The sequence below is a fragment of the Girardinichthys multiradiatus genome, chromosome 12, assembly GCF_021462225.1.
Source record: "Girardinichthys multiradiatus isolate DD_20200921_A chromosome 12, DD_fGirMul_XY1, whole genome shotgun sequence".
NCBI lineage: Eukaryota > Metazoa > Chordata > Actinopteri > Cyprinodontiformes > Goodeidae > Girardinichthys > Girardinichthys multiradiatus.
In genome coordinates this window covers 10,811,573-10,835,088 of record NC_061805.1, presented here as the reverse complement: position 1 = coordinate 10,835,088, position 23,516 = coordinate 10,811,573, and the positions used below count along the sequence as shown (strand labels likewise).

General features: G+C 39.5%; 2 protein-coding genes across 4 annotated transcripts; one reads left to right on the top strand and one right to left on the bottom strand.

The window, feature by feature from the left end:
- The first annotated feature begins 69 nt into the window (after nt 1-69).
- On the top strand, nt 70-7,488 carry lrp13 (low-density lipoprotein receptor related-protein 13). 2 transcript variants are annotated; one of them, XM_047381061.1, is made up of 21 exons: nt 70-224; nt 336-482; nt 1,134-1,349; nt 1,419-1,616; nt 1,794-2,009; nt 2,083-2,312; nt 2,454-2,583; nt 2,759-2,946; nt 3,058-3,244; nt 3,493-3,705; nt 3,787-3,970; nt 4,036-4,237; nt 4,479-4,643; nt 4,792-4,992; nt 5,370-5,916; nt 5,984-6,112; nt 6,239-6,343; nt 6,457-6,684; nt 6,785-7,145; nt 7,236-7,341; nt 7,428-7,488. In XM_047381061.1, exons 1-21 carry the CDS (start codon nt 119-121, stop codon nt 7,449-7,451), a joined length of 4,083 nt encoding a protein of 1,360 aa, XP_047237017.1. In that variant the 5' UTR covers nt 70-118; the 3' UTR covers nt 7,452-7,488. The 2 variants fall into 2 exon arrangements, with proteins under 2 accessions (XP_047237017.1, XP_047237018.1); XM_047381062.1 differs by lacking the exon at nt 1,419-1,616.
- Nucleotides 7,489-12,727: 5,239 nt separating this feature from the next.
- rchy1 (ring finger and CHY zinc finger domain containing 1) lies at nt 12,728-21,672 on the bottom strand. Of its 2 annotated transcripts, none has more exons than XM_047380464.1 (9): nt 21,556-21,672; nt 20,457-20,576; nt 19,484-19,599; nt 19,016-19,094; nt 18,889-18,933; nt 18,741-18,799; nt 16,629-16,658; nt 16,252-16,372; nt 12,728-13,782 (listed from the first exon to the last, which is right to left on the bottom strand). In XM_047380464.1, the coding sequence occupies exons 1-9, from the start codon at nt 21,604-21,606 to the stop codon at nt 13,612-13,614; spliced, it is 792 nt and encodes a 263-aa protein (XP_047236420.1). In that variant the 5' UTR covers nt 21,607-21,672; the 3' UTR covers nt 12,728-13,611. The 2 variants fall into 2 exon arrangements, with proteins under 2 accessions (XP_047236420.1, XP_047236421.1); XM_047380465.1 differs by having other exon boundaries at nt 21,577-21,638.
- Between the last annotated feature and the right edge of the window lie 1,844 nt (nt 21,673-23,516).

Genomic DNA, 23,516 nt, shown 5'->3' with positions numbered 1-23,516 from the left:
ATTTTGTGATTTGTGGCACTTTTAACATTTTGTACTGTTACCCCTAACAGTTTGAGCAACTCCTTCTCTCTCAGGTGTTCAATTAGGCTCAATTGGCCTCCCCTGGTGCCCTTAAAAGATGCCACACCCCAACATGTCTTGGCACATGGTTTGTTTTGATCTGCCTTTGGCAATGGGTGGTTGGTTATGGCTTTGTGTGGTTTTATTGACAGTATACTTGCAAGGTAAGCAACTTTTTACTATAGTTTTTAGGTTTTTTGTTTGTTTTTATGGATATTGCTTTGCTTTTTGTTTTTTTTGGCTTGATACAAATTTCCTTTGTGTGGTTTTCCCAGTTGGAAGTGGTCTTAATCGTTGCAAAGTGGGCTATAGTCTGTGCAAGGATGGCTTAGAATGTATCCCCTTCAGCCATGTGTGTGATGGAGAGGAGGACTGCAAGGATGGTTCTGATGAAGAGGCCTGTGATTTGGGATGCAGTGCTGGTATGACTGTTAATGTTGGGTTAAATCAGAGTTTACCCTCTACATTAGGCAAAAACACAAGTCTCACTGGGTTTTGACATTGTATTTAAGCTCTAATATATTGGCAATGCTTGGAGTAACTTCTACAGTCAAAACAATTATTGTACAATATCAATTTTGAGAGGCCACCCTTGACAAAAACTTGGGTTATGTTTTAAACTACTGGAGCTGAACTTAATTCCCTTTCATAGCTCACCACCTAAACATTTAGCTGAATTCAGTTTCTACCTGAACTGGGTCCTATTTGTTCACCAGTTTTCAAAGAACTGAAGCTTAACGTGACAATTGGCATATGATGGGTGTGCACACAATTGTCAAAGTGCACACAAATTGTGAGCTCTTGCTTTCAAAGAGAAGTGTTGCTGCTCTTTTCTGTGTAGTTAGTTTTTACAGCCATTCACTTCCCTATAATGTAATGATGCCATGAAGTTTAGTTAAAATGCATGTTTAAAACTCTTTAAATCTGTTGTGCATTCTTAACTTGTAAAATGTGGATTGCCAAAACTCTATGGTTTCAGTAAAATCTTGTTGCAATCAAGTTACTGAAGTTGTTTTTTAAAGGTGACTGTTTAGCACAGAGTTTAACGTGATTAAACGAATGCTCCCAAACAGATCAGTTCCAGTGTGCTCATGGTAAGAAGTGTCTAGACAAGGACCAGGTATGTGATGGTGTACTTCAGTGTCAGGACCTCTCGGATGAACAAAATTGCCAGGAACACTCTGAAGACTGTGCTCACCACTGTGATGACAAGAGCCCCTGCCTGCCTGCAAGCTTCATCTGTGATGGCGAAAAGGACTGTCAGGATGGCACTGATGAGGCAAACTGTGGTATGCGACTTGCATTTTGATCCCTCTGGTTCTAGTGTAGTTTTCAACTTGCATGTCCTCTGTGTTCAGAGGACCAAGAGGAAGTGGGGACAAAAGCAGGTCCTGCACAGGCTTCTTCTGGTCAGTCTCGTCCCATCAGGTGTGGTTTGGGCTCACAGATGTGCAAAGACAAATCAGACTGTGTCCATTACAATCATGTCTGTGATGGGGAACAAGACTGTAGAGATGGTTCAGATGAGGAAGATTGCTTGTCACAATGTGGAAATGGTAGGTTAACTAAATTTGGCTATAATTAAAACACTCATACAGGATTGGCTGTATGGAGGCATTGTGCTTGGTGTACTGAAAAATAAAAAGTATTTGTAATTGCCGTCAATTTTTTTTTTTTTTTTTTTTGTTCCCCTCCCCCCCCCCCAAGATTATCTGTTTTTATTTCTTCTGCAGACCAATTTCAGTGTGCCCATGGAAGAAAGTGTATAGAGAAAAGCAAAGTGTGTGACAGTGTGCCACAATGTCAGGACCACTCTGATGAAATTGGATGTGCCAAGCGCATGGAGGGCTGTGCTCACTTGTGTGACGAAAACAGCCGCTGCATCCCCAGCAGTTTTCTGTGTGATGGAGAGCAGGACTGTAGTGATGGCAGTGATGAGGCCACCTGTGGTATGTCTGTATGACTAATAATTGGTGACCAAGCTCTTTAGGACTAGTCTAATTTTCCCATGCCCTCCTGCAGCTGATATTCTGTGCAGCTCTACAGAGTTTAAGTGCCTCAGTGCCCAGTGTGTTTTGGCTTCAATGCGTTGTGATGGTCACCCTGACTGCTGGGACCGCTCTGATGAGGAAGACTGCACCAAACCACCAGTCTGCACAACCAAACACCGCTGTCCCCAGAGCAAGGAGTGCCTGGTGCAGGAGTGGCTCTGTGATGGAGACCAGGACTGCAAAGATGGCTCAGATGAAAAGGTGAATGTTAAGTGTAATAAACTAGGGTCATTTGTCTCTTGAAACCTGAAGTTGAGGGTATTTTGCTAAGGTCTTAATTAATTTGGCTCTAGAGCTGGACAGGGAATCGCCATTGCAATGGTATCCCTTTTGACCCTTTAGGATTGCCCTGTGGCTCCAGTCAGCTGTGGTGACTTCCAGTGGCTCTGTAAATCAAAGACTTTATGTATTCCTGCAGTCTGGAGATGTGATGCCATGAAGGACTGTGATGACGGTAGTGATGAGGCTGAATGTGAGTTAATGTATTAGTTTCACAAAAAATCCTATTTGAATAAGTGAAGGTAAATGTAAGCAAAAAATGACTAAAGAATATAAGTGGACATGATGCCTGTACATTCAGCTCCTAAAATGCTATGACTGCTCTAAACTGGTCATTTTGATAAACTGAGACTGCACAAACTTGCCAGGTGGGAGAGTGGCATGCCCCCCTCATGAGTTCCAGTGTGGCAGCCAGGAGTGTGTGGATCCAGTTCTGGTATGCAATGGTGTTACCAACTGTGCAGATGGTTCAGATGAGGGGCTTGGCTGCCAGATGACCTGCATGGAGGCTGACAACCGCTGCTCACAGGGCTGCTACAGCACACCCCAGGGACCAGTAAGGGGCCAGCTAAAATCTGAAAGGCAATTTGAGGCCAAGCACTGAAGGCATCCAACTGTTCAGTCTTTAGTGGAAATGTGCTTTTTTTTTTTGTGTGTGTGTGTGTAGCACTGTCTGTGTACAGCAGGGTACAGGCTTCTGGAGGATGGGCAGACATGTGCTGATGTAGATGAGTGTGAAGGCCAGGCTCAAAGTGTGTGCAGTCATCTTTGTCTCAATACACCTGGGTCCTACCAGTGCGAGTGCCATCCAGGCTTTATAATGGAGGCAGATGATTACCAATGCAAAATAACAGGTAAGGTATTCAAAGTAAACTCTCAACATTGGGAAAATAACAGGGGGATGCCTTGAGTTTGACTTAATGGTTCCTGTAGTTTAGACAATTTCTAAAGGATGGCATGAGTAATAGGGTTTGTCCAAATTAGATTTTGTTTGCAATGTTAAAAGATTAACTTGATGGGCAAGAATGCACAAAACAAGGCTTTTCAATAAATATTTAGATGGTATATCTTTGCCGATCGCTTTTTTTTTTTTTTTTTATAGGTGAACCATTCCTGTTGACATCAGTCCAAACAGAGTTGTATATGTATGGTTTGCGCAGTAGAAGCCTAGATATGTTGTCATCATCTGCCAAAAAGGCCATCTTTTCTATGGACTATGACTGGAGGGACCAGAAAGTCTACTGGGTTGGTGTGGACACAGAAACTATCCGGTGGTCTTCTATGGACCAGAAGACTACAGGAATTCTGACTAAAGGTTGGGGCAGGGGAAAATGACAACTTTATTCAAGGTGACTTGGAACAGGTATAAAGAATAACCTAAATGTTCCTGTTGCAGGTGTCCGAGCAGACTCTGTAGCTGTGGACTGGCTTGGAAGGAACCTCTATTGGATAGATGGTGTGAATAGTCAGATTGTTGCCATCAGACTTGTGAAAGCTACTGTCAAGTCATTGGACCAAAGCATCATCTTAGATGAAGACTTGGATCAGCCTCGCTCTCTGGCCCTGCTACCACAAAAAGGGTTGGTTTAGGAATCTTTAAAGGTCAAAATTTTAAGATGGCATTCATACTTTATCTGTCTCCTAGGCTGATGTTTTGGACAGAAATTGGTAACCCAGTGAAGATTGAGTGTGCTGGAATGGATGGGTCTGGGAAGAGGGCAGTGGTAAACTCCAGCTTGGGCTGGCCAGGTGGAATTGCAGTGGATATCCTTTCAGAAAGGATTTTCTGGACGGATGAGAAACTGGGTGCAATTGGTTCTTCCACACTAGATGGTAACAATATAAAGGTAAATGAAGTTTGGATGTTTTTTTTTTGTTTGTTTTTTTTCCCAAGCTTAACTGAATGCATAAGTTGGCTCTAAAGGCCTTTGCAAAATTTACAAGTGGCTCTACAGGAGATTTGTGATCCATAAAAACATAGGAATTGAGAAATGTGCTGACTTTTGAATTGCCACTTGTGGAACCAATACAAGAGTTTCTGTATTGTTTGCTTCATAACATGGTCTAAAACACTGAATTATCTTTCAGATTCTCCAGATGAGGGAGACAACAAATCCATTTTCTGTGGCTGTATTCAATGACATGCTTTACTGGTCTGATGCCAAGAAGAGAGTAGTGCAAGCTGCTAATAAACTCTCTGGTAAGAACCGGCAAGTTATCCTGAAGAGACCTGGACAACCGTTTGCTGTTAAGGTGAGACTTTACTTGAAGCTGGTGTAGTCGAACTAAACCCACTGCCCCAGTTGTGACCTTTGGCATTTACCTGTACAATATAAACTTAACCGGGGGTATGTGTTGTACTGAGAGTTTGACACTTATTAAACAACTTTCCTGCTTTCAGATTATCCACCCAATAATCCAGATGGATACGGAGAGCCCCTGCAAGAAGATGGCCTGTTCACATATGTGTGTGTTGGCACCAAGACGCAAAGCTGTGTGCAAGTGTCCCTCTGGTCTGTCTCTGGCTGAAGATGGTCTGACCTGTTCCAGCCTAGTCACATCAACATTCCTGCTGCTATTGTCACAACAAACTGTCACAAAGGTGTCACTCATGAAGGCAACTTTAAGCTGCTTTTTCTTTTTTTTTTTTGGGGGGGGGGGGTCATGAATATTAACATAAAATCTACTTGAGTTTCTTTCTTCAGGTAGTCAACTAGGGTTTTTATTTATTTCTTACTAAATGCTCAAGTTCTGGTCCTGAGAAGTTGTCAGGTCTCTGAAGACTTTGGGGCTGTGCAAGGCTCCTACAGCAAACTCAACAATATTTTGACCCCAGACATTTGGTGTGTTGTAGACAACAGAATTTAATCTATTCTTTGACAAATGGGGAGCCAATGCAATTAAGAACTGGTGCTTTGGATTTTTTTTTTTTTAATAGCCTGCATGACTAATTTGTTTCACCTCCCATGATTTCTGCAGATCTACTTGCAGGCCCAACAAGCAACAGGGCTAAAAGGATGGCCAGAGCATTTTGCATTGCAGATCCCCAGTGTCAGTGAAGCAAAGATCATGGACTATAGCATGCATGAACACACACTCATCTTGTTGGATGACAGCACAACTTCGGTCAACTCCTTCAAGCTGAAGGACTCTATCTTGGTTGCTCAAGGCCAGCTTCTCAAACTACTAGATGACCAAATCACTGCCATGGCTCTTGACTGGGTAACCCTTAATGTGTACTGGAGCAGCAACAAGCAGTCCCGGCTGCACGTCACCTCCAAAACTGGCGCATACACAGCAATTCTCATAAAAGAAGGGATTACTGGAGTGGGTTCTATTGCCCTTCATCCTCAAAGTGGCAGAGTTTGTTTTACAAATCTAGATCTAAAAGATGTTGGCAGTAAAGCTGTGCTAGAATGTGCTCACATGGATGGTGGTGAGCACAAAGTTGTGTGGAAGGAAGCGGTCCAGCCAGCATCTCTAGTCTTTTCCAGTAATGGGGATACAATCTATTGGGCTAACACAGGTATGACTTCATTAAAATGCTGTTATTCCTGAAGAACCTGCTTAAACTTTCCCCCAAATCTTCACAGGAACCGGAACAATCAGTTCTGTCAAGGCTGACGGATCTGGATACAAAGAATTGGAGGCTGGTGATGGGCTGACTGCTGTGGCTCTTGGTGAAGACATGCCAATCTGGATGACTGTCGGTGGTAATAAGGGTGCAGAAACTAACACTATTATTTATATATATATATATATATAATTTTTTTTTTTTTTTTTTTTTTCTCCATGTCCCTAAATGCAATGAGTATCAATACTAATGTTGTACCTGTCATTACACTCAGACATGACAAGACTCTGGTACAGAGAAAATCAGCAGCAAAAGCTATGGTTTGAGGTTGGCACAAAAGTAGCTGGCTTGAAAGCCTTCAGCAAGTCTACACAGTCAGGTAAGTAACAACAAAGTTCTGAGGGGATGCAGTGCTGTCTCCAAAGTAAGCTGCCTTGCAATGCTAATGTCTATATGCCTAAACTGTAGCTGCTTTACATCTCAAACCTTCAGGTTCAAACCAGTGTGCAGAAAACAACGGCAATTGTCAGCACCTGTGCCTTGCCACCCCAACAGGACGGACATGCAAATGTGCCCATGACTTCATTACAAAAGACACAAACTGCAGCCCAAATCAAAGCTGCTCACCTGACAGAAGACTATGTCTGGACCAAACCTGCCTGCCAGCTGAGAAATTCTGTGATGGTTATGCTGACTGCTCTGATCACTCAGATGAAAACTGTATATATATATATTTTTTTTTTCTTTTAAATATACATACACTCTAAAGCTGGCCTTAAGTTGCCCTACACACTTGCTTGAAACCTAGTTGTCTTTTAAGGTGCTGGTGTCAGGAATGGGTCAGGAACCAAGGTCTCTACTCAAAGTCCTCAGAGCACCTCATCTCCTCGCGCGATCTCCCCAGGGACAGCTGTGGGAAACGCCCCAGTTGCTGGCAGTGAGCTCATGAACTTGGAAGCTTCACAGTGCAGCCAAAACCATTGCAGTGGGAACGGGCACTGTTTGGAAATCGGCGGGGTCACTACATGCAAATGTTCAGAGGGCTACAGTGGGTCTTCCTGTAAAGACCAAGCAGTGAAAACCATGCAGGGCCCCATTATTTATGGTGCAGTTGGTATCTGTGGCATAATTGTTGTCATTGCTGTGATAGCAGTGGTCCTTAAAAAAAATACTGCCTCAAGGTTTTTACATTTCCTAAGTTTCCAGTACAATAACTGTTGCCATAGATGTGTATCTTGTTGCAACAACTATAAAATATCTCTTGGTTACAGGAGAGGAAGCCCAGATGCAACAGTTGAAACAAACATGTCTGACCTGGAGAAAGTTGAAACTACACCCAGAACACAAAATGCCCAGGCAGCTTCAGAGAAGCAAGAGGTGACAAGCATTAAATCTTACCTGTTCCTTTTGTCCTCCAGCTGTAAAACTGTACATATGTTTTTTTTTTTGTTTTTTTTTTATAGGAACCAGTATCTTCTGTGGATTAATTCTGACAAACATTTTAATAAAGAGTTTGCAATTTCAGTTGGCTTCTGAGGTCCTCTCAGACTTTATAATAACTTGCAAATTACACACCAGCATTTAATACTTAAAATTACTCTTCTGTTACTGCATGTCGGAACAGAAAAGATATTCCTAAGGTTGTGAAGCAATTGGAACACCTTAGTTCAATTGTAATTGGAGACAATCTGCTCTTATGTATATAAACAAATGTGAATACAAACCTATGAAATGCATAAAGGAAGCATTTATGCAAGTGACAATGAGTTTGGAAGAGAAAATGTCATGTCCTCATACCACATTTACTAGCTAGGTAATAAACCTTTTATAGCAAAGTAAACATGTGTTCATTAATCTAGTAAGAAGCTAAAGGTTTCCTTAAAACTGGAACAAGGGTTATACTCCACCTTAAATGGCAAAATGTGGAGCTAATGTATCAAACACTAAAGGGTTGCACTACTTGGTCTAGATGGCCGAAAATATTTCATCCACTCACAGCTTCTTACCCGCTGCCCACTTCAGGAACACCTGAAACATGCAAAATCACAATGAGAGAACTCTGGATAAGATGCAGACTAATTGCTGAAGTTCATAAGATTGGAATGGGGAAAGGATTAAGGTGACTTGAATGACAGTGGTGGTTGGTGCCAGAAAGACCTCTAAAGAGTTTGCAGATGTCCAAAACTGGATTGAGATGAAGGCGAGAAGCCAAACGTTCAATGAAGGGATGCAGAATACTCACTCTGAATACATGTCAGCTCTTTAAAGCTGGGCTATAGCAGCAGATGACCACACTGGGTGGAGCTCTTCTGTTAAAAATGGGAAATTGAGGCAATACTGCAGACTTGTCAAAATCGGACAAGAATTTGGCATAAGCATTTTATTTTAGCCTGGTGTTGCTGTAATGGGGTGAGGAATATTTTCTGGGCATGCTTTGGGACCCTTAATCCAATTACATAATTTAAATGCCTCAGCCCAGCTAAATATTATTGCTGAAAATGTTCATTCATTTGGCCTGTCTTTCCATCTTTTAATGACTGCTTCCAGTAGCATAAAGCATGTCACTAAGCTCAGATAATCTCCAACTAGCACTGGACCCACTTTCCTTGGATAACTGCAGACCCTTTTCTAATTTACCATTTCTTGAGAAGCTTGAAAAAGTGGTGGATCGTCAACTTCATATGCATTTAATCTAAAACAGTTTGATACTTTCCAGTCTGGGTTTAAAAACAATCATAGTACAGAAACGGCACTGGTTAGAGTTAACAATCTGAAAATTAGTCTTGACCAACATAAACTAACTCCTTGACCTTAGTGCAGCTTTTGACACAATTGACCACACTATACTCCTTAAGCATCTTGAACATGTTATAGGTCTAAATGGTCCTATTCATAATTGGTTGTCTTCATATCTCATGGGTAGAACATTTTCTGTTACTATTAACAACTTTGAATCTAATAGGGTTAACAAGGGTTAACAAGGGTTAACAGGAATCTGTTCTGGGTCCTCTTCTGTTCAATTTACTATATATATATATATATATATATATATATGCTTCCTCTTGGTTCCATTATTAGACACCATGGTATCTCTCATCAATTATATGCTGATGATACACAGCTGTGCATATGTCTCTGTTGGTTAAACCACATGAGCACGTTAAGAGCCTAGGTGTGACCCTACATTGCAGCCTCAATTTTCAAAAACGCATCCATAACATATTAAGGTCTGGATTCCATCACCTCAGGATCATTTCTAAAATTAGATGCATCTTGTCACAAAACTGACATAGAAAATAAAAAAAAAGTGCTTTAATAAACTTCAACTGATACAAAATGCTGCAGCTAGGCTTTTAACTAAAAACCACAAGGGTCGAGCATATAACTCCTGTCTTGAAATCTCTTCACTGGTTACCAGTTAAACAGAGAATTGATTTTAAAATACTTCTAATTGTTTTTAAAGCTTTAAATGGTCTGGCCCCTTCTTATATTTCTGAGACATGCGATTTAGGTCTTGTAGTGAGCATCTTCTGGTCATAGCTAGAATCAATTCTAGACTAGCTTTTGGCTCCATTAGTCATTATGGTCCAGTTCTCTGGAATTCCCTTCCTTAACACCTCAGATTAGTTTCAACATTGTCCAACTTTAAAAGCAAACTTAAAACATATTTATTTTCTCGAGCCTAGAGCTAGGCTTATGTTTTTAGCTTTGGAAATCCTTATCTTTCCTGTTTTTATTACCTTTTATTTTTTCATTTTATGGTATTTGAATTGTGCTATCTTTATTGTTTTATTGCTGTTTTACCATGTGTATTGCTTGCTTTTAGCTCATTGAATACAATGGGGCTTATAAATTTGACTTGACTTTTTTGAGCCACTACTCCAGAGGCCTCTGATCCGTTCAGCATATTGCCATGAAGAAATAAGGAATTTCTGAGGACAAATGTTGTTCAGCTTGGTTCTAGCAAGGTACAGCAGTGTATCTGAATACTTTACAAGCACCAATGTAAAAAAAATCCAGAAGACTTTAGTGTAATAATACAAATACAACCTAAAACAAATTTTAGTTTTTTTCTGCAAGAGGAATCTTATCTAAACTTCTAAAAAACAAGATGCTCTTTGGCTGAGGGTATTTAAATTATTGCTCAGAATCCCACAACCATTCTGCTGTTGTGATAAAACTGCTTAGTGTGTACCACAGTGAGGATATTTTGAGTTGATGCATATTTTTGTTGCAAGCAGTATCAACATGGCACCCCAGTGTATTGTTCAGCCCAGAATCTGACATTTAGATGCATTTAAAGTCTGTGCCAAATTCATTCTATTGTTTACATAAAACCACAAATCATGTTTACTTTGGCTGTGAAGCCACTTATGGTGTACTTATTGTCTTATTTTCTAGCAAGAATTTTAAATGCTTTAATTTCAGTTTGTGTGTGGGTGTTAAATGATTCAGCTTCAATGGTTAGAGAGTTTCACTACAGTATAATGTTAGGGACTAACGGATTGCTGGTGTGTAGCCCATATTTGAATAGCCATATAAAAACATGCCCAGCTCAGATATTCAGCTCATTCAGGACATAGAAGAGGCAAACATCTTCTTGAAGGTTCCTTTCAAAGGTAGGTCTGAAAAGAGTACCCTTTTGTTTCAAGTACTTTTATTCAAGGCTTTTCACTACACAGTGCATCATGTATTAGAAGACATACACTCCTTATTGGAATTAATGTCTTTAAGGATTTAAATGATTTGCTTGAATTGTTCTTTTTCCAGGGTAGGATGACAAAACATGAATTTTAAGAACAATTTTGTGCACAGGATTGAATCTTATGATTGTTTTGAATCTATAAATGGTCCAAATTATACATACAGTCTCAGATATACCCACCTACAGATATTAGCTTAAATGTTCCTTAGCAAAGATGCAGAGAAACCATATGCTTCCTGAAGACATCAACAAGCTTCAAGCAACTAGATATTTAACAACTCTACTTGGCCAAAATGCTGGAACTCATTTAAATTGTGTTCCTGGCATGGACTCCGCTTTTAATCTGGAAGCTTCTGAAAAAGCAAGTCACAGCCCATAAAGAAGATTTCACATTCCCATGGACTGAGAGGGTGCTGAGCAAAAAAGGAAGACCCTGCTCCAATATTCATAGTGGCACTGGCTTAAATCTGCAGCTTTCTAGATGGGCCGACTAAACGTCTCTCTGATTAGACAAAGATTAAGCTGTCTGGTCACAATGAAGAGAAGTATGTTTGAAGGAGTCAAGGTGTGACATTTAAACCTAAGAACACAGTATAAGCTGTCAGACACAGTGGTGGGGCATTTAGCTGTGGGGTTGTTTTGCTGTCAGTGGTACTGGTGCATCACACAAAGTGGTGGAATATAGAAACAAGAGAACTACCTCTAAATTCTCTAACTTCATCACAAAACAGCAGCTGGATGGTTCAATAAAAGATGCAGCTGGGAGTTCCAACAGGACAATGATCAAAAACACACATCTGACAGTTTTACAAATGGACAAAGAAAAGGCCAATATTCAGCTTCTGAAATTTCCTGATCTCAACTCCAATGAAAATGTATAGACTATGGCTATGCTCATTTAAACTGACCATCATTTCTAACACGAGTGGCCAGATATCCAGCCAGATTTGTCAGAAGCTTGTTGATGGAAACTAAAAGATGGTGGTTTCTCTGCAACTTGAAGGGGCATTTGACCAAATATCACTAAAGGTGTATGTAGAATGTTATCCCTGTTTGGATAAAAAAAAAAAACAACACTAAATTCAAACTTGTGCCCACAAATTATTTCTGTTTTAAATGAATCACAGATGTTTGTAGTATAATAATTTCACCCTGAAATATGAACAGTTCAAATGTATCATGAAGGTCCCAGAGCTAAAATGAGATTAATCTCCATAAGTGGATGTAAACTGCTGAGCTGTGCAGTAATACTTACAAACAGGTACTCTGTGGGTTTACTGTTCATTTGTTTCTGCAAATACAAGAAAAAGATGGGAGTTGTAGGGGCCATATTTTGGGCAGTCTTTATGGTGACAGTGGTGACTTCTAAACCGGTGAGTAACTCACTTCTTTATGACTACCTGTTAATACAGAATATATGGACCAATGACAAGTCATTTTTCAAACAGGTTTGTTTACATGTGGAAGATAATTCATCAAAATCATCAGAGTCCCAAGAGTCGATGTCATCGGAGGAGACCGACGTCCAGTTCGGACCCTCAAAGCCAGTGTTTATAGACACAGGCATGCAGAAGGACCACCTGGACTCGAGTCCTTATTCATCCACACTCGACACTGCAACACTGCCAATGGCTGAGGACCCACAAACCTCCACAGACATTGACCCTTTACAACCCATCCCGGAGAACCCATGTCAAACTGCTTTCCATATGGACAACTGTCATGACACAGCAGGGGACTCTCTTGATGCTGGTGTAATCACAAGCACAAAGAAACCAAAAGGAACCAGCACATATCAAGGCCTCCAAGAGGAAGCAACCCCACCCCTTCCCATGCATCTCATTACACCAACACCTCTGTTGTTCTCCACAGACACGCCCTTGGCCATCCCTGCTGATGATACCCCAGATTGTTTTTCCATCCAGCGTACAACCTCTGAGCCGGCTCCACCTCGAGGAGACAGCATATGAGCCTGACTGTATCACATCGTTGTTCATGAACGTATGGTTCTAGTGTAGGTGGCTGCTACGTACACACAATGGACACATTTGACCTACATTATGTATAACATAACTGAAGCGCTTTATTAGTTGAATTAACACATAAAAAGACAACACCTCAAATGCTTAAAAAGTAAAAAATAAAAATAAAAATACTGTACTTACATATATGTGTCTTTCAATTCATGTTGAATCCAATAAAGTAATGATAACAGGGGGCTTACATTACAGTTAATAAAGGCTAGTAGCTACAAATTTTAAATGTGCCCTTGGATATGGGGCATTGTTCACAGCAGCAACAACCGCCAACTACAGCCATTAGATTTTAAGCAATAAATACTCAATAATATGACACTTGAAACTTTTTCATACAGCTCAAACAATCCCCAATCAAACTGGACTGGGAACAAAGGCAAGGTACAAGTCTATATATGAACCATCAAAGGCTTTGGTACATATGAATATTACTTTCACAAGTTTTACTTCAACAGTAAATATTGGTGTTTAAGGGCCTTTTAATTCCAGAGATAGTGCTGGAGTGAGAGGATTTTTCTTCGGCTGTATGGAGCACAAAGAAATGCAGCATAAGCCCCTGCCACACATGTTGCTGCACACTGCTAAAGAAGCTGGCTGCAAAAAGGCTTCTGTACCTTTTTTCTGTCAGCTGCATGAACCCCCAGTTTGTCCCAGTCTAAAAGCGGTCAGGTCTGTGACTGTAAACTGTCTGTAGGCTTTAATTAGAGATTCCTAGGATTCAACAAACACCAATCACTGATGCCTCCTTCATCTCACGTGCTTGGTGAGATGGAGGACATGAATGGATGGGTTTACTTGCTTAATATGTAGAATACAGCGTCGGTTTGTGGTTTCCTTGCTTTTATATTACCAGAATGTCAGAAGCACAACAGTCATCCATCCTGGCTTTTAACGCGGCATCTGGGATTAATGTTGATCCTGTGGCTCAGGCTCATTCTCCGTGTACGAGTCCGAGTGATGCTGCTGCTGGATGAGTCCTCCATCCTGCGCTGTGTTGTAGGAGCCACATTCAGCGCACTTCATCCCCAACACATGAAAAGGCACAGTGCAGTGGGACTGGCAGTCATTACAAATGACCTACAGTGAAGAGGTGGGGGATAAATTGCTTATAAAAGATGCCACAGGAAATGTTTTAACATGTGTCCATCAAACACTGTTTCCACTTGTTTATAGAGCCCTGCAAAGGTATTCATAACCCTTGAACCTTTCCCAAATGTTTGTCATATTTTTACTATGAACTTTAATGCATTTTGGGGGATTGCATGTGATAGATCAGCACAAGTAGTCCATAATGGTGAAATAGAAGGGAGATGATTCAGTGTTTACATATTTTTGAAAGTGTAAAGTGGATCAGGCCTATACTCTGATACCCCTAAATAAAACTGTGCGCAACCAATTCCTTTTCACAAGTCACTCAATTAGTAAATTGAGTCCACTTGCCTGTAAGTTACTCTTAGCAACAACAAACCATGTGGGGGATGTGTGGGGAAGCTTTCAGCTGAGTCAGTGAAGCTAGTCAGAGTTGACAGGAAGATGGATCCAAATAAATATATGGTAATCCTGGAAGAAACCTTGTTGGGGACAGCAGAAGACTTGAGAATGGGGTGGAGGTTCACCTTCCAGCAGGACTACAACCCTAAACATACAGCCAGAGCTACACTGGAATAATTTAGATCCAAGCATACTGATGTAAGAATGCTCCAGTTAAAGTCCAGACCTATAGATGCATTTAAAAAGTTTGAATATTGCGGAAAAAGTTCACGAATTTCAGAATGTTAAACTCAAATAATATAGATTCATTACAAATGAAAGAGTGAAATAGTTCAAACCTTGTTTTCTTGTAATAAAAAGGCATATTTTAAGCAGAAATGTCAGACTAGAGAAGAGTATTTTCATATCTATGCACTCAGTACTTGGTTGGCCCTAATTATGCATAAATTACTGCATCAGTGAGGTATGGGATGTAGGAGATAAGCCTGTAGTTCTGCTGAGGTGTAATAGAAGCCCAGGTTGCTTAGATAGCGACCTTCAGGTCATCTACACTGTTGGGTCTGGTGTCTCTAAATCTACCTCTTGAAAAGAGCCCATGGATTATCTATGGGGGTTCAGGCCAGGCCAGTTTGCTGGCAATTTAAGCACAGTAACACCATGGTCATTGAACCAGCTTTTGCTACCTCTGGCAGTGTGAGCTGGTACAAAGTCCTGCTGGAAAATAAAATCAGCATCTCCATAAAGCTTGTCAGCAGAAGGAAACATGACTTGCTCTAAAATGTCCTTGTAGATGGCTGCATTGTCTGTGTGCTTCAGAAAACCCAGTGGACCAACACCAGCAGACCACATGGGACCCCAAATCATCACTGACTGTGGAAACTTCATACTGGACTTTAAACAATATGGATTCTGTACATCTCCACTTTTCCTCCAGACTCTGGGACCTTGATTTTCAAATGAAACTTTATTTTTATCTTATTAGATGACTGGAGCACTGAGCAGCCTCAGTCCAGTCATTGTGAAGCTCCTCCAAATTGTTGAGTGAATTTTGCTTGACAATCCTCTCCAGACTGTGGTTATCCTCATTGCTGATGCACTTTTTCCTTCCACTCAGCATTCCATGACTATGCATAAATACAGCACTCTGTGAACAACCAGCTTTTTTAGCAATGTGGCTTACCCTCCTTGTGGAAGGTGTCAGTGACTGTCTTCTGGACATTTGTCCAATCAGCAGTCTTCTCTGTGATTTTGTAGCTTACTGACCCAGACTAAGAAACCATTTAGAGGCTCAGGAAATCTTTGTGGGTGTTTTGAGATAATTAGCTGATTAGGGTGTATCACCATGAGTTTCCAACATTTTCACCAATATTTAATTTTCTGAAACACTAAATTTTGTTTTTTTTATGATCTGTAAGCCATAATCATGAAAAATTACAAGAAATAAGGGCTTGAAATGCAGTGAATAATATAAATTCACTTTCTGAAATGAGCGACAAAAAATATTGAAAGTTGTTTTACAATATTCTAAGTTTTTTTGAGAGGGTATATCAAATAGAGATTTTTTTTGCATGTCTTCAAAACCGATGTCCTCTATTCAATCTGTGAGGGCTTATGTTGAACAAAAAAGTCTCTCAGTGTGAAAAGCAGGTAGTAGCTTGGCCTAAAAGGTCTGCAGCTGTATTACAGCGAAGGGTGTGTGCATAGTACTCACTCAGGGGGCCAGAATTATAAAACGATATTTGTAAAAAAAAAAAAAGGTTCGCAAACCATCTATCATTTTCCTTCTGCTTCACTCATTAGTCCATCACATAAAATCCCATTTAGATACATTCAAATTTGTGGTTCTAACAAAAATTATTTTTTGCAAATAACTGTATAATCATTCTTCAGAGTGGTTTTAATTTTTATTGGATATTATCTGTTTGTGAGATGTACATTTAGACTGAGTCCTAATTTTCCTCTGTGATTAATAAGGTTGTCTAAAACTTCTCAAAGTTTATTTGGATGAGAAGAAGAAACCCGTTACGCATTTGAATTAAGTTAGTGAGTTCTTACTTTGACAGTAGCACCCTGGTATTCAGTGGGCATTGGTGACTGAGCAATGTCGTTGTCTATTATTTCCCAGTGATCCTCCATGTTCCAGGCAGAATGCATGCACAGAGGGCAGCGGTACGCTCTGAAACACACAGGCAAAGATAGGCTTACAGGCTTCATTCACTACGTTGTAACACTCACTGCGAATCTGTAAGCACACACACTCTGAGGCCTAAAAATTTAACTCGTCAGTTGGGCAAAATTGATTAAACAAGTTGTTTCATGAAAATATAGAATATGGAAAAACTGCTAATATTATTATCAACAGCAAAGCAGAGAGAGCAGCACATTGTAGCCAACTAAACTGTAATAAGAAACAAATGACTCATTCAACATACCCTGTTCTGACCATGTCATCAAAACAGGTCCTGTGAACAAAGACAAATGTTAAACATTATATCATTACAGATCCACAACTCAACAATTTATTATTTGGAATTATTTGGTAAAAGCTTGTTATAATTCTCAGAGCAGAATGGCAAAGAGCTACAGCGGTGATTAGTCATCAGCAATCATAGGCAACTTCTGAGGGTTGTGCTCAGAGTAAAGGGCGCTGAACACGTTTGCAGACCGACCGCACTTTTCAGTTTTTTATTTGTAAAAACAAAAAGAAATCATGTATAATTTCCGTTCCACTTCACAATTGTTTGCCACTTTGAGTTGATCTAACATAAAATTCCAATAAAATATATTTATGTTTGTGGTTGTAATGTGACAATAAATGGAAAGGTTCAAGTGGTATGAATACTTTTACAAGCCACTGTGTTTTACATTCTGTGAAATAAGCACAGTTATGGAAAAACTCTAAATCATAATAAGAAACAGTTAACATTATAACTGTACTGATTAATATGTTAAATTATTTTAGAAACAGTGTGAACAATTACTGTTCTCAGAAATACTGTTTCCTTGTATGCAATATTTTGCATTGCATGTCGTATGATTTTTCAACAAAAATATCAAACTAATAAGGACGTGCTTAACTAAATAGTTTATTTTCTTTTTCATATATAATTCTGACCTGTATACAGCCTCTTTTCATTTTTTCCTTGTATAAAGCAGGGGGCTTCTCCAGTGGCATTTGTGATACAACAACAAAAAAATCAGCAATGTAGCATTTCTGTCATTTAATCATTTATTTGTCCCTAGGTTATAACTAGTTCATATCTTCACCTTATTAGATAACCCTGTTAGGAGTTTTCATTTTGTGTTCAGATTGGTTGCTCCGGGAGCCTGAAGGCATTGGCTAGTCTGAGTGTGCCAAGACCATAGTGGACTTCTATAGTCTAACAACAACTCCAATCACAAACATGTTGCCGTGATTTATATTTTCTGAGCCTTTAAGCCTTCATGTCAGAAATAGGAGGCACATAATTAATTACACTGGAAATGGAGGAGGGAGGTTGCCACAGGTAACATCGTGTAAAAAGCACTTTAGGACAGTTTAAAGCATTTTAAAAACTTCAAATGTTACATTGGTTTAAATTAAATGCTGTTTTCTTGATTTTTACACTGCCTTTATTTTCTAAGTGGTACTTTCTTTGACCATAAACTCCTAACAGGTTTTGTTTTTAGTATATGTTTTAGACAGGAAGATCATTGGTGGCGTACTGCCTGCTACCTTTATTTCATGTGTAAATAATCATTCCCTTCTGAGTAAATGATGGTCTGATTCAAAGGTGGCAGAAGTCTGCTTTGGTTGTTGCTCCCTTGAGGCTAGCAGTTAGCTTTAGCCTTCAGCCAGAAGAACTAATCTGGATTTATACTAAATGAAAAACCAAGAGTTCTCTAATGCAGGTAAGATATCAGCTACTTATAACAGAACCTCACCGCTTCCACTTCACTGGAGCACACTTCAGTTTCATATATTCTCTACTATAGTATTTATTACAGCGGTTTTTGGTGACAACTTTATAATCAAGGTTACATCATTCTTAAACCACTTTTTTAGAAACAGTCTTTTTAGCTAACTCCACAGCTCAGCTTGTTTCAGATAATTAGCTCATTCTTTAGTGGTTGATACTAAACCTGTTCTGAGTACCAGGAAAAGGAACATGAGAACAACCAGTTTAAAACATTGACATAAATTACATTTCATGCAGTGAAACTCGTATTTTAAACTGTGGATCTATGAATCATTCAACTTCCCCTCGTGAAACCATTATTCCATCCCTTGTACCATCACCTTCTACCAGAGAAGGCTGTGGTGTTTCTGGATTTTCCTTGGTAGTTTCTTCTTTGCTGCAAGAACTTACTTCACTTATTGAAAAGTTCCTGATAACTAATTTGAAAAGTTGTTTTTGCACTTTTTTATTTTTGAATAAAAAATGGCATTCAAAACTTTGGATATCATTGCAAACTGTTTTAATCTCATCACTGTCATCCAAACATTGGTCCAAGGAGGGCTGGTGAAACACGCATTAGTGACTGAGGACAAAATCCAGTCTTACTTGTGTAAAAGATGGCCGCAAGGAAGAACGTGAGCTCCAATCCTGGAAGTGTGAATATCCTGCATTATCAAAGAAAACATTTTAGATATAAAGTCCCACTAAAACTTACAGAAAAAGATACATTAAAACCCAGTGTGTGTGTGATTACCTCCATACACACTGGGCAGTTCTGCCTTGATACATTCTCAACACACTGAAACAAAGAACATAAAACATAGATAAAAGCAGCCAGTCTCATGAGAGAAAATACGTAGCTGTGGATTCATAATGATCACCTTGTGATTTCCTCGCAGATCCTGGGCTAAACACAAATTGCACTTCTGACAATGAAAGTACTTCTCTTTGGGCCCAATCCTATGGAGGAAAAAGAAGAAGTATTTTTCCCTGAAAGTCCAGTTCGCATTTTGTTCTGAAGGTTCTGGGACAGTTTGGGGCATCTGAATCACAACTTTAAGTCTACTGTCTTTGAGAGAGATCATATAGGAACAAATTTAACTGTGCATCTTCATTAAATGCTCCACAACCTATGATGTGGAAAAAAAGAGTCAAAGAGATCATACAGTTTTGTTTCTTACAACATAATATGGTGGGATTATGGTCACACAATAAAATCAACCATCAGGTTTATTAGAAATCCATTTAGAAAACTGTTATTAAAGATGTCTGTTGACTGTTTGTGAATAAATAAATAAATAAAGAAGCAACGCTCAAAGAGTTCTTACCTATTTTCTACGACTGCTCACCTGCATATTCCACAAGGCTGACAGTGGTACTGCTTCTTATCTTTGTCAAACAGGTGACAGATATCGCAGTAATATTCCCCGAACTGCGCGTGACACTCCTGACAGGTCTTCTGAGCCTAGTGGAGCAGTAACCAACACTTTACTATTTTCCCTTTATGGTATCCTGCGAGCTAATCATGGTATAGAACATAGGCCTAAAAAGAACATGTAACATCACTGAATGATGCCGCTACAGTTTTGGTCGAAGGTTTACATACATCCATCAAAGACATGAATGTTAGATTCATTTTGTGCTGTTTAAACAAGAATTGGGTGCCCAAATTCAAATTTATTTGTGGCGAGACTGGCTGTGATCAGGGCATTGGGAATGCCATTCCAGAAGCCTAAGCTCCAAAACAAAAGTACATTTTTAATGTAGATTTAGACTCATTGTGCTGTTAGAAAGCCTAATTGTGTCCAAGTTCGAAACGTCTAGCCCACACAATCATCCTTGGATGAAATGTAATTAGTTAGAAATTTCAGAAACAGTGCAGGAACCACTAACCTGCTAATAATTAGAAACCACACCAGTGTCTCTGTCCACGGTGAAGCCAGTTTAACATGAACATGAACTGAGCAGGTGCTGACACTTGATCTGCTCAACAAGTGAGACCTTCAAGTGCAACTAAAACTTGTAGCTGCTCACATAAAGAAACCAGATGCCCTGTGTACAAAGGTTATTTGGTGAGACAAGACAGAGACTGGGCTACTTGGTGACTACAATGAGAAGAGGATATTTTTTGAAAGAATTGATATTAGTCAAGATAACTGCTGCCAAAAACAGAATATTAAGAGGAAACAAATGTGTTACCTTAATAAATAAATTCTCATTAATATTGTTATGAACCATCAACATGCTTTATAGCATCCCAGCCTAAAAATGTTCACAAAGCTATGGCTGACGCCCATCTGTCTTTCTCTTCTTTTCATTTACCTTCTGCAGGGTGTCACACGCTGAGCAAAAAACTTCCCTGACTTTGAAGCGGTCCATCTGGTGGTTCTCCTCTGCATCGTGGCACAGCCGACACACATACAGTTTCCCACAGCATGGAGCCTGCAGATTGGAAATGCATCATCACCTCATAGGATCAACAATCTTTGCTGATAATGACCAGATCGAGTTGCCTATTCAAGCTAATAGCTCTGATTCAGTTCAATTAAAGATATAGTGTCTTAAGTGGAAAACAATAATACCAATAAAAAAAACAGAAGTCATTGCATTTTAAAATTTGACTGTCTATGGTGGCTAAAACGTTGTCATTATTCTTCCAACTTCTCTCTGTCATCCAACAGCCAGAAATCTTGATTTTACTTTAGCTAAAGAACATAATCTCTAAAACTCAAATAAGCTCTGGTGTAAAGACAAGCTCCTTTCAGGTTTCAGATTTGTAAGGTGAAAGACCTTGGATCAAATTCCATACATATCCAGCCGATGTATTTGTACATAGGATGGGATCAGACACCACTTTGTCACCTGCAGATCCTTCAGAATCCTCCCACTCTGCTTCCTACCACAGTCAAACAACATGGCCGCGATAGATTCCCTTCACTGGCTTGAAGTATATTTTAGAATTCAGGATAAAAATTGTATTAGTTTGAAACAGTCTTCATGGATGGCAATAGTGCATCTCGAAGATCTGTGTAACCCCCACTTGCATGCCAGAGCTTTAAGATTTTCAAACCAACAACTTTTAAAAGTATAAAGGTCCAGATTGAGGAGCAAATATCCGGAACAGTCTCCGCGTTTCAGCTAACGTAGTAAATAGCCCTAGTACGCCGATAAGACCATGAATGGCTTCTTTAAATGTCTTTGCAGTGAAACATTATGACATTATAATCAATAAAATAACTGATCAGTCACTACAACGTTATGTTATGTAATAACAGTCTCAGAACCAAGCTACGAAGCAGTAACTGACAGGAGAGCTCTGAGCTTCTGTTAAAACAGTTCATAACTGAACAAGCAAGTTTCCACTGAACAAATCCCTGCTTTGCTCTGGTGTGGCTGCGGTAATGTCCTCAAATTTACTCACTTTCAGGAGGCAGCTACGTACATAATGCTGACAGCCAACGGACGAAGCCATGTTTACTCCGGCATTTAACTCTTCTTCGCTGCTTTCTGTCACTCGTCTACTTATTTTTCCCTCCGTTTCGGCCGCAGTTGACAAACTAACTGAAAGCCATATTACCGCCATCTGCTGGACTGAAAGATAAGCACCAGAACGAATATTCACTTCTAAAAATATTTTCTCTTCTGCGAGATAATTCATGTTTTCAGCATGAACAAATTTCTATTCCATAAAAAAACTTAGTAGATGTATTTTGGTTTACTGCAGAAAGAGCCCAATTAATGTTTGCAACTCTGAGCTGGTTGTGGAGTATTGCAAAGAGCTCAGCAAATATATATTTATAATTGAGTGTCAGTACTTCACTTGGATATAAACTTCTCTGTTGTGAGTAATGTCCGCACTTTGTCCCAAATGCAGCTGCAAAATCTGTTGCTTTTCTATCACTAGTGCAAACTAAAGCTTAACATTTTTGTTTTGCTCTGCCCCTATCAGTCTTGACTGACCTTTACATGATGAGATTGCTTGACAGTGTCCTTGCAAATCAACCTGCTACACATTAGCCTGATTTTATGCACTGAGGCACTTTACCCATCTTTACTCTTAAACTTTATCCTGAGATGCTTTAAATGCACCATGCCTTGTTCTCACTGTTTGTACTTGCTATATTTCTAATCTTTTATGTCCATTTCTTTTACAGCCATAAAACACGATGTAAGCGTATTGAACCAAAAACAACTTAACCTTTTTTAAACTGTTAGCAAACAGAAGATGGATTCGTTCCATTGTATGAACTGTACTGTGGATACAGAAGTTTCTCTACACAAGGTCTTTTAAGGTCTTTCAAAAGCCTGAAGCTTTCCGCCAGCAATGGAAAAGGGGGTATTGTTTCTTGCTTTTCTTCTCCCTATTATTTACTCACCAGTTTAAATGGTGGATTGATCTCTAATGAATAGAAAATGAAAACTACACAAGTAACAATTATAGCAAATATGTCATCCAGATATTGACTGGTTAAAGAAGGAACATTTTTATTCAGTTTAATTGTCTTTCAGATACCGTACTTCTCTATTATGTCTCATTAAATGCACTTTTAATTCTAAGTGTTCTAGATTAATGATCACTGTTACTTTATAGCACGGATCCTGACTTGTCTCATGTCCAATATTACTTATCTTAACACTAAGTGTTACATCAGTTACAGTGTTGAAGGTATTCTCCCACGATAATTATAATGTTACATCTAAATTGATTGCCTTCTAAATATTGCAGCACCTTACATAATCACTGGTTACCCCTGGAACCAGCTTTCACTGTTGAGCAATTTTCTACTTGAATGTGGAAACAAAGGTGAGCACATTTCAGCTTGAGGCCTTTGTAAACACATGAATAATGTGTAAAGATCCATGGCAGGAAAACAACTTGACCAATCCAGAATGGCACAGATAAAAAAAAAAAAAACCCCATCTACATTTAATGGCTACAGGAACTAACATCAGAGTAAAGTGTAGTTAATACTCTGTTGATCTTAAAAGAACAAATAACAAAACATTGCACACTAACTGAAATATTTCAGGTCTTTTATTGTCTTAATACGGATGATTTTGGCACACAGCTCATGAAAACCCAAAATTCCTATCTCACAAAATTAGCATATCATTAAAAGGGTCTCTAAACGAGCTATGAACCTAATCATCTGAATCAACGAGTTAACTCTAAACACCTGCAAAAGATTCCTGAGACCTTTAAAACTCCCAGCCTGGTTCATCACTCAAAACCCCAATCATGGGTAAGACTGCCGACCTGACTGCTGTCCAGAAGGCCACTATTGACACCCTCAAGCAAGAGGGTAAGACACAGAAAGACATTTCTGTACGAATAGGCTGTTCCCAGAGTGCTGTATCAAGGCACCTCAGTGGGAAGTCTGT

Excerpts from the sequence above, each read along its gene's own strand:
- lrp13 (XM_047381061.1), top strand. The coding sequence starts at position 119 with ATGCCACACCCCAACATGTCTTGGCACATGGTTTGTTTTGATCTGCCT. Across the intron at positions 1,617-1,793 it reads CTTGTCACAATGTGGAAATG|ACCAATTTCAGTGTGCCCAT; the intron begins GTAGGTTAACTA and ends TTTCTTCTGCAG. Across the intron at positions 3,245-3,492 it reads TTACCAATGCAAAATAACAG|GTGAACCATTCCTGTTGACA; the intron begins GTAAGGTATTCA and ends TTTTTTTTATAG.
- rchy1 (XM_047380464.1), bottom strand. The coding sequence starts at position 21,606 with ATGGCTTCGTCCGTTGGCTGTCAGCATTATGTACGTAGCTGCCTCCTG. Across the intron at positions 19,600-20,456 it reads CGTGTGACACCCTGCAGAAG|GCTCAGAAGACCTGTCAGGA; the intron begins GTAAATGAAAAG and ends CTGCTCCACTAG. Across the intron at positions 18,800-18,888 it reads ACTGCCCAGTGTGTATGGAG|GATATTCACACTTCCAGGAT; the intron begins GTAATCACACAC and ends TTGATAATGCAG.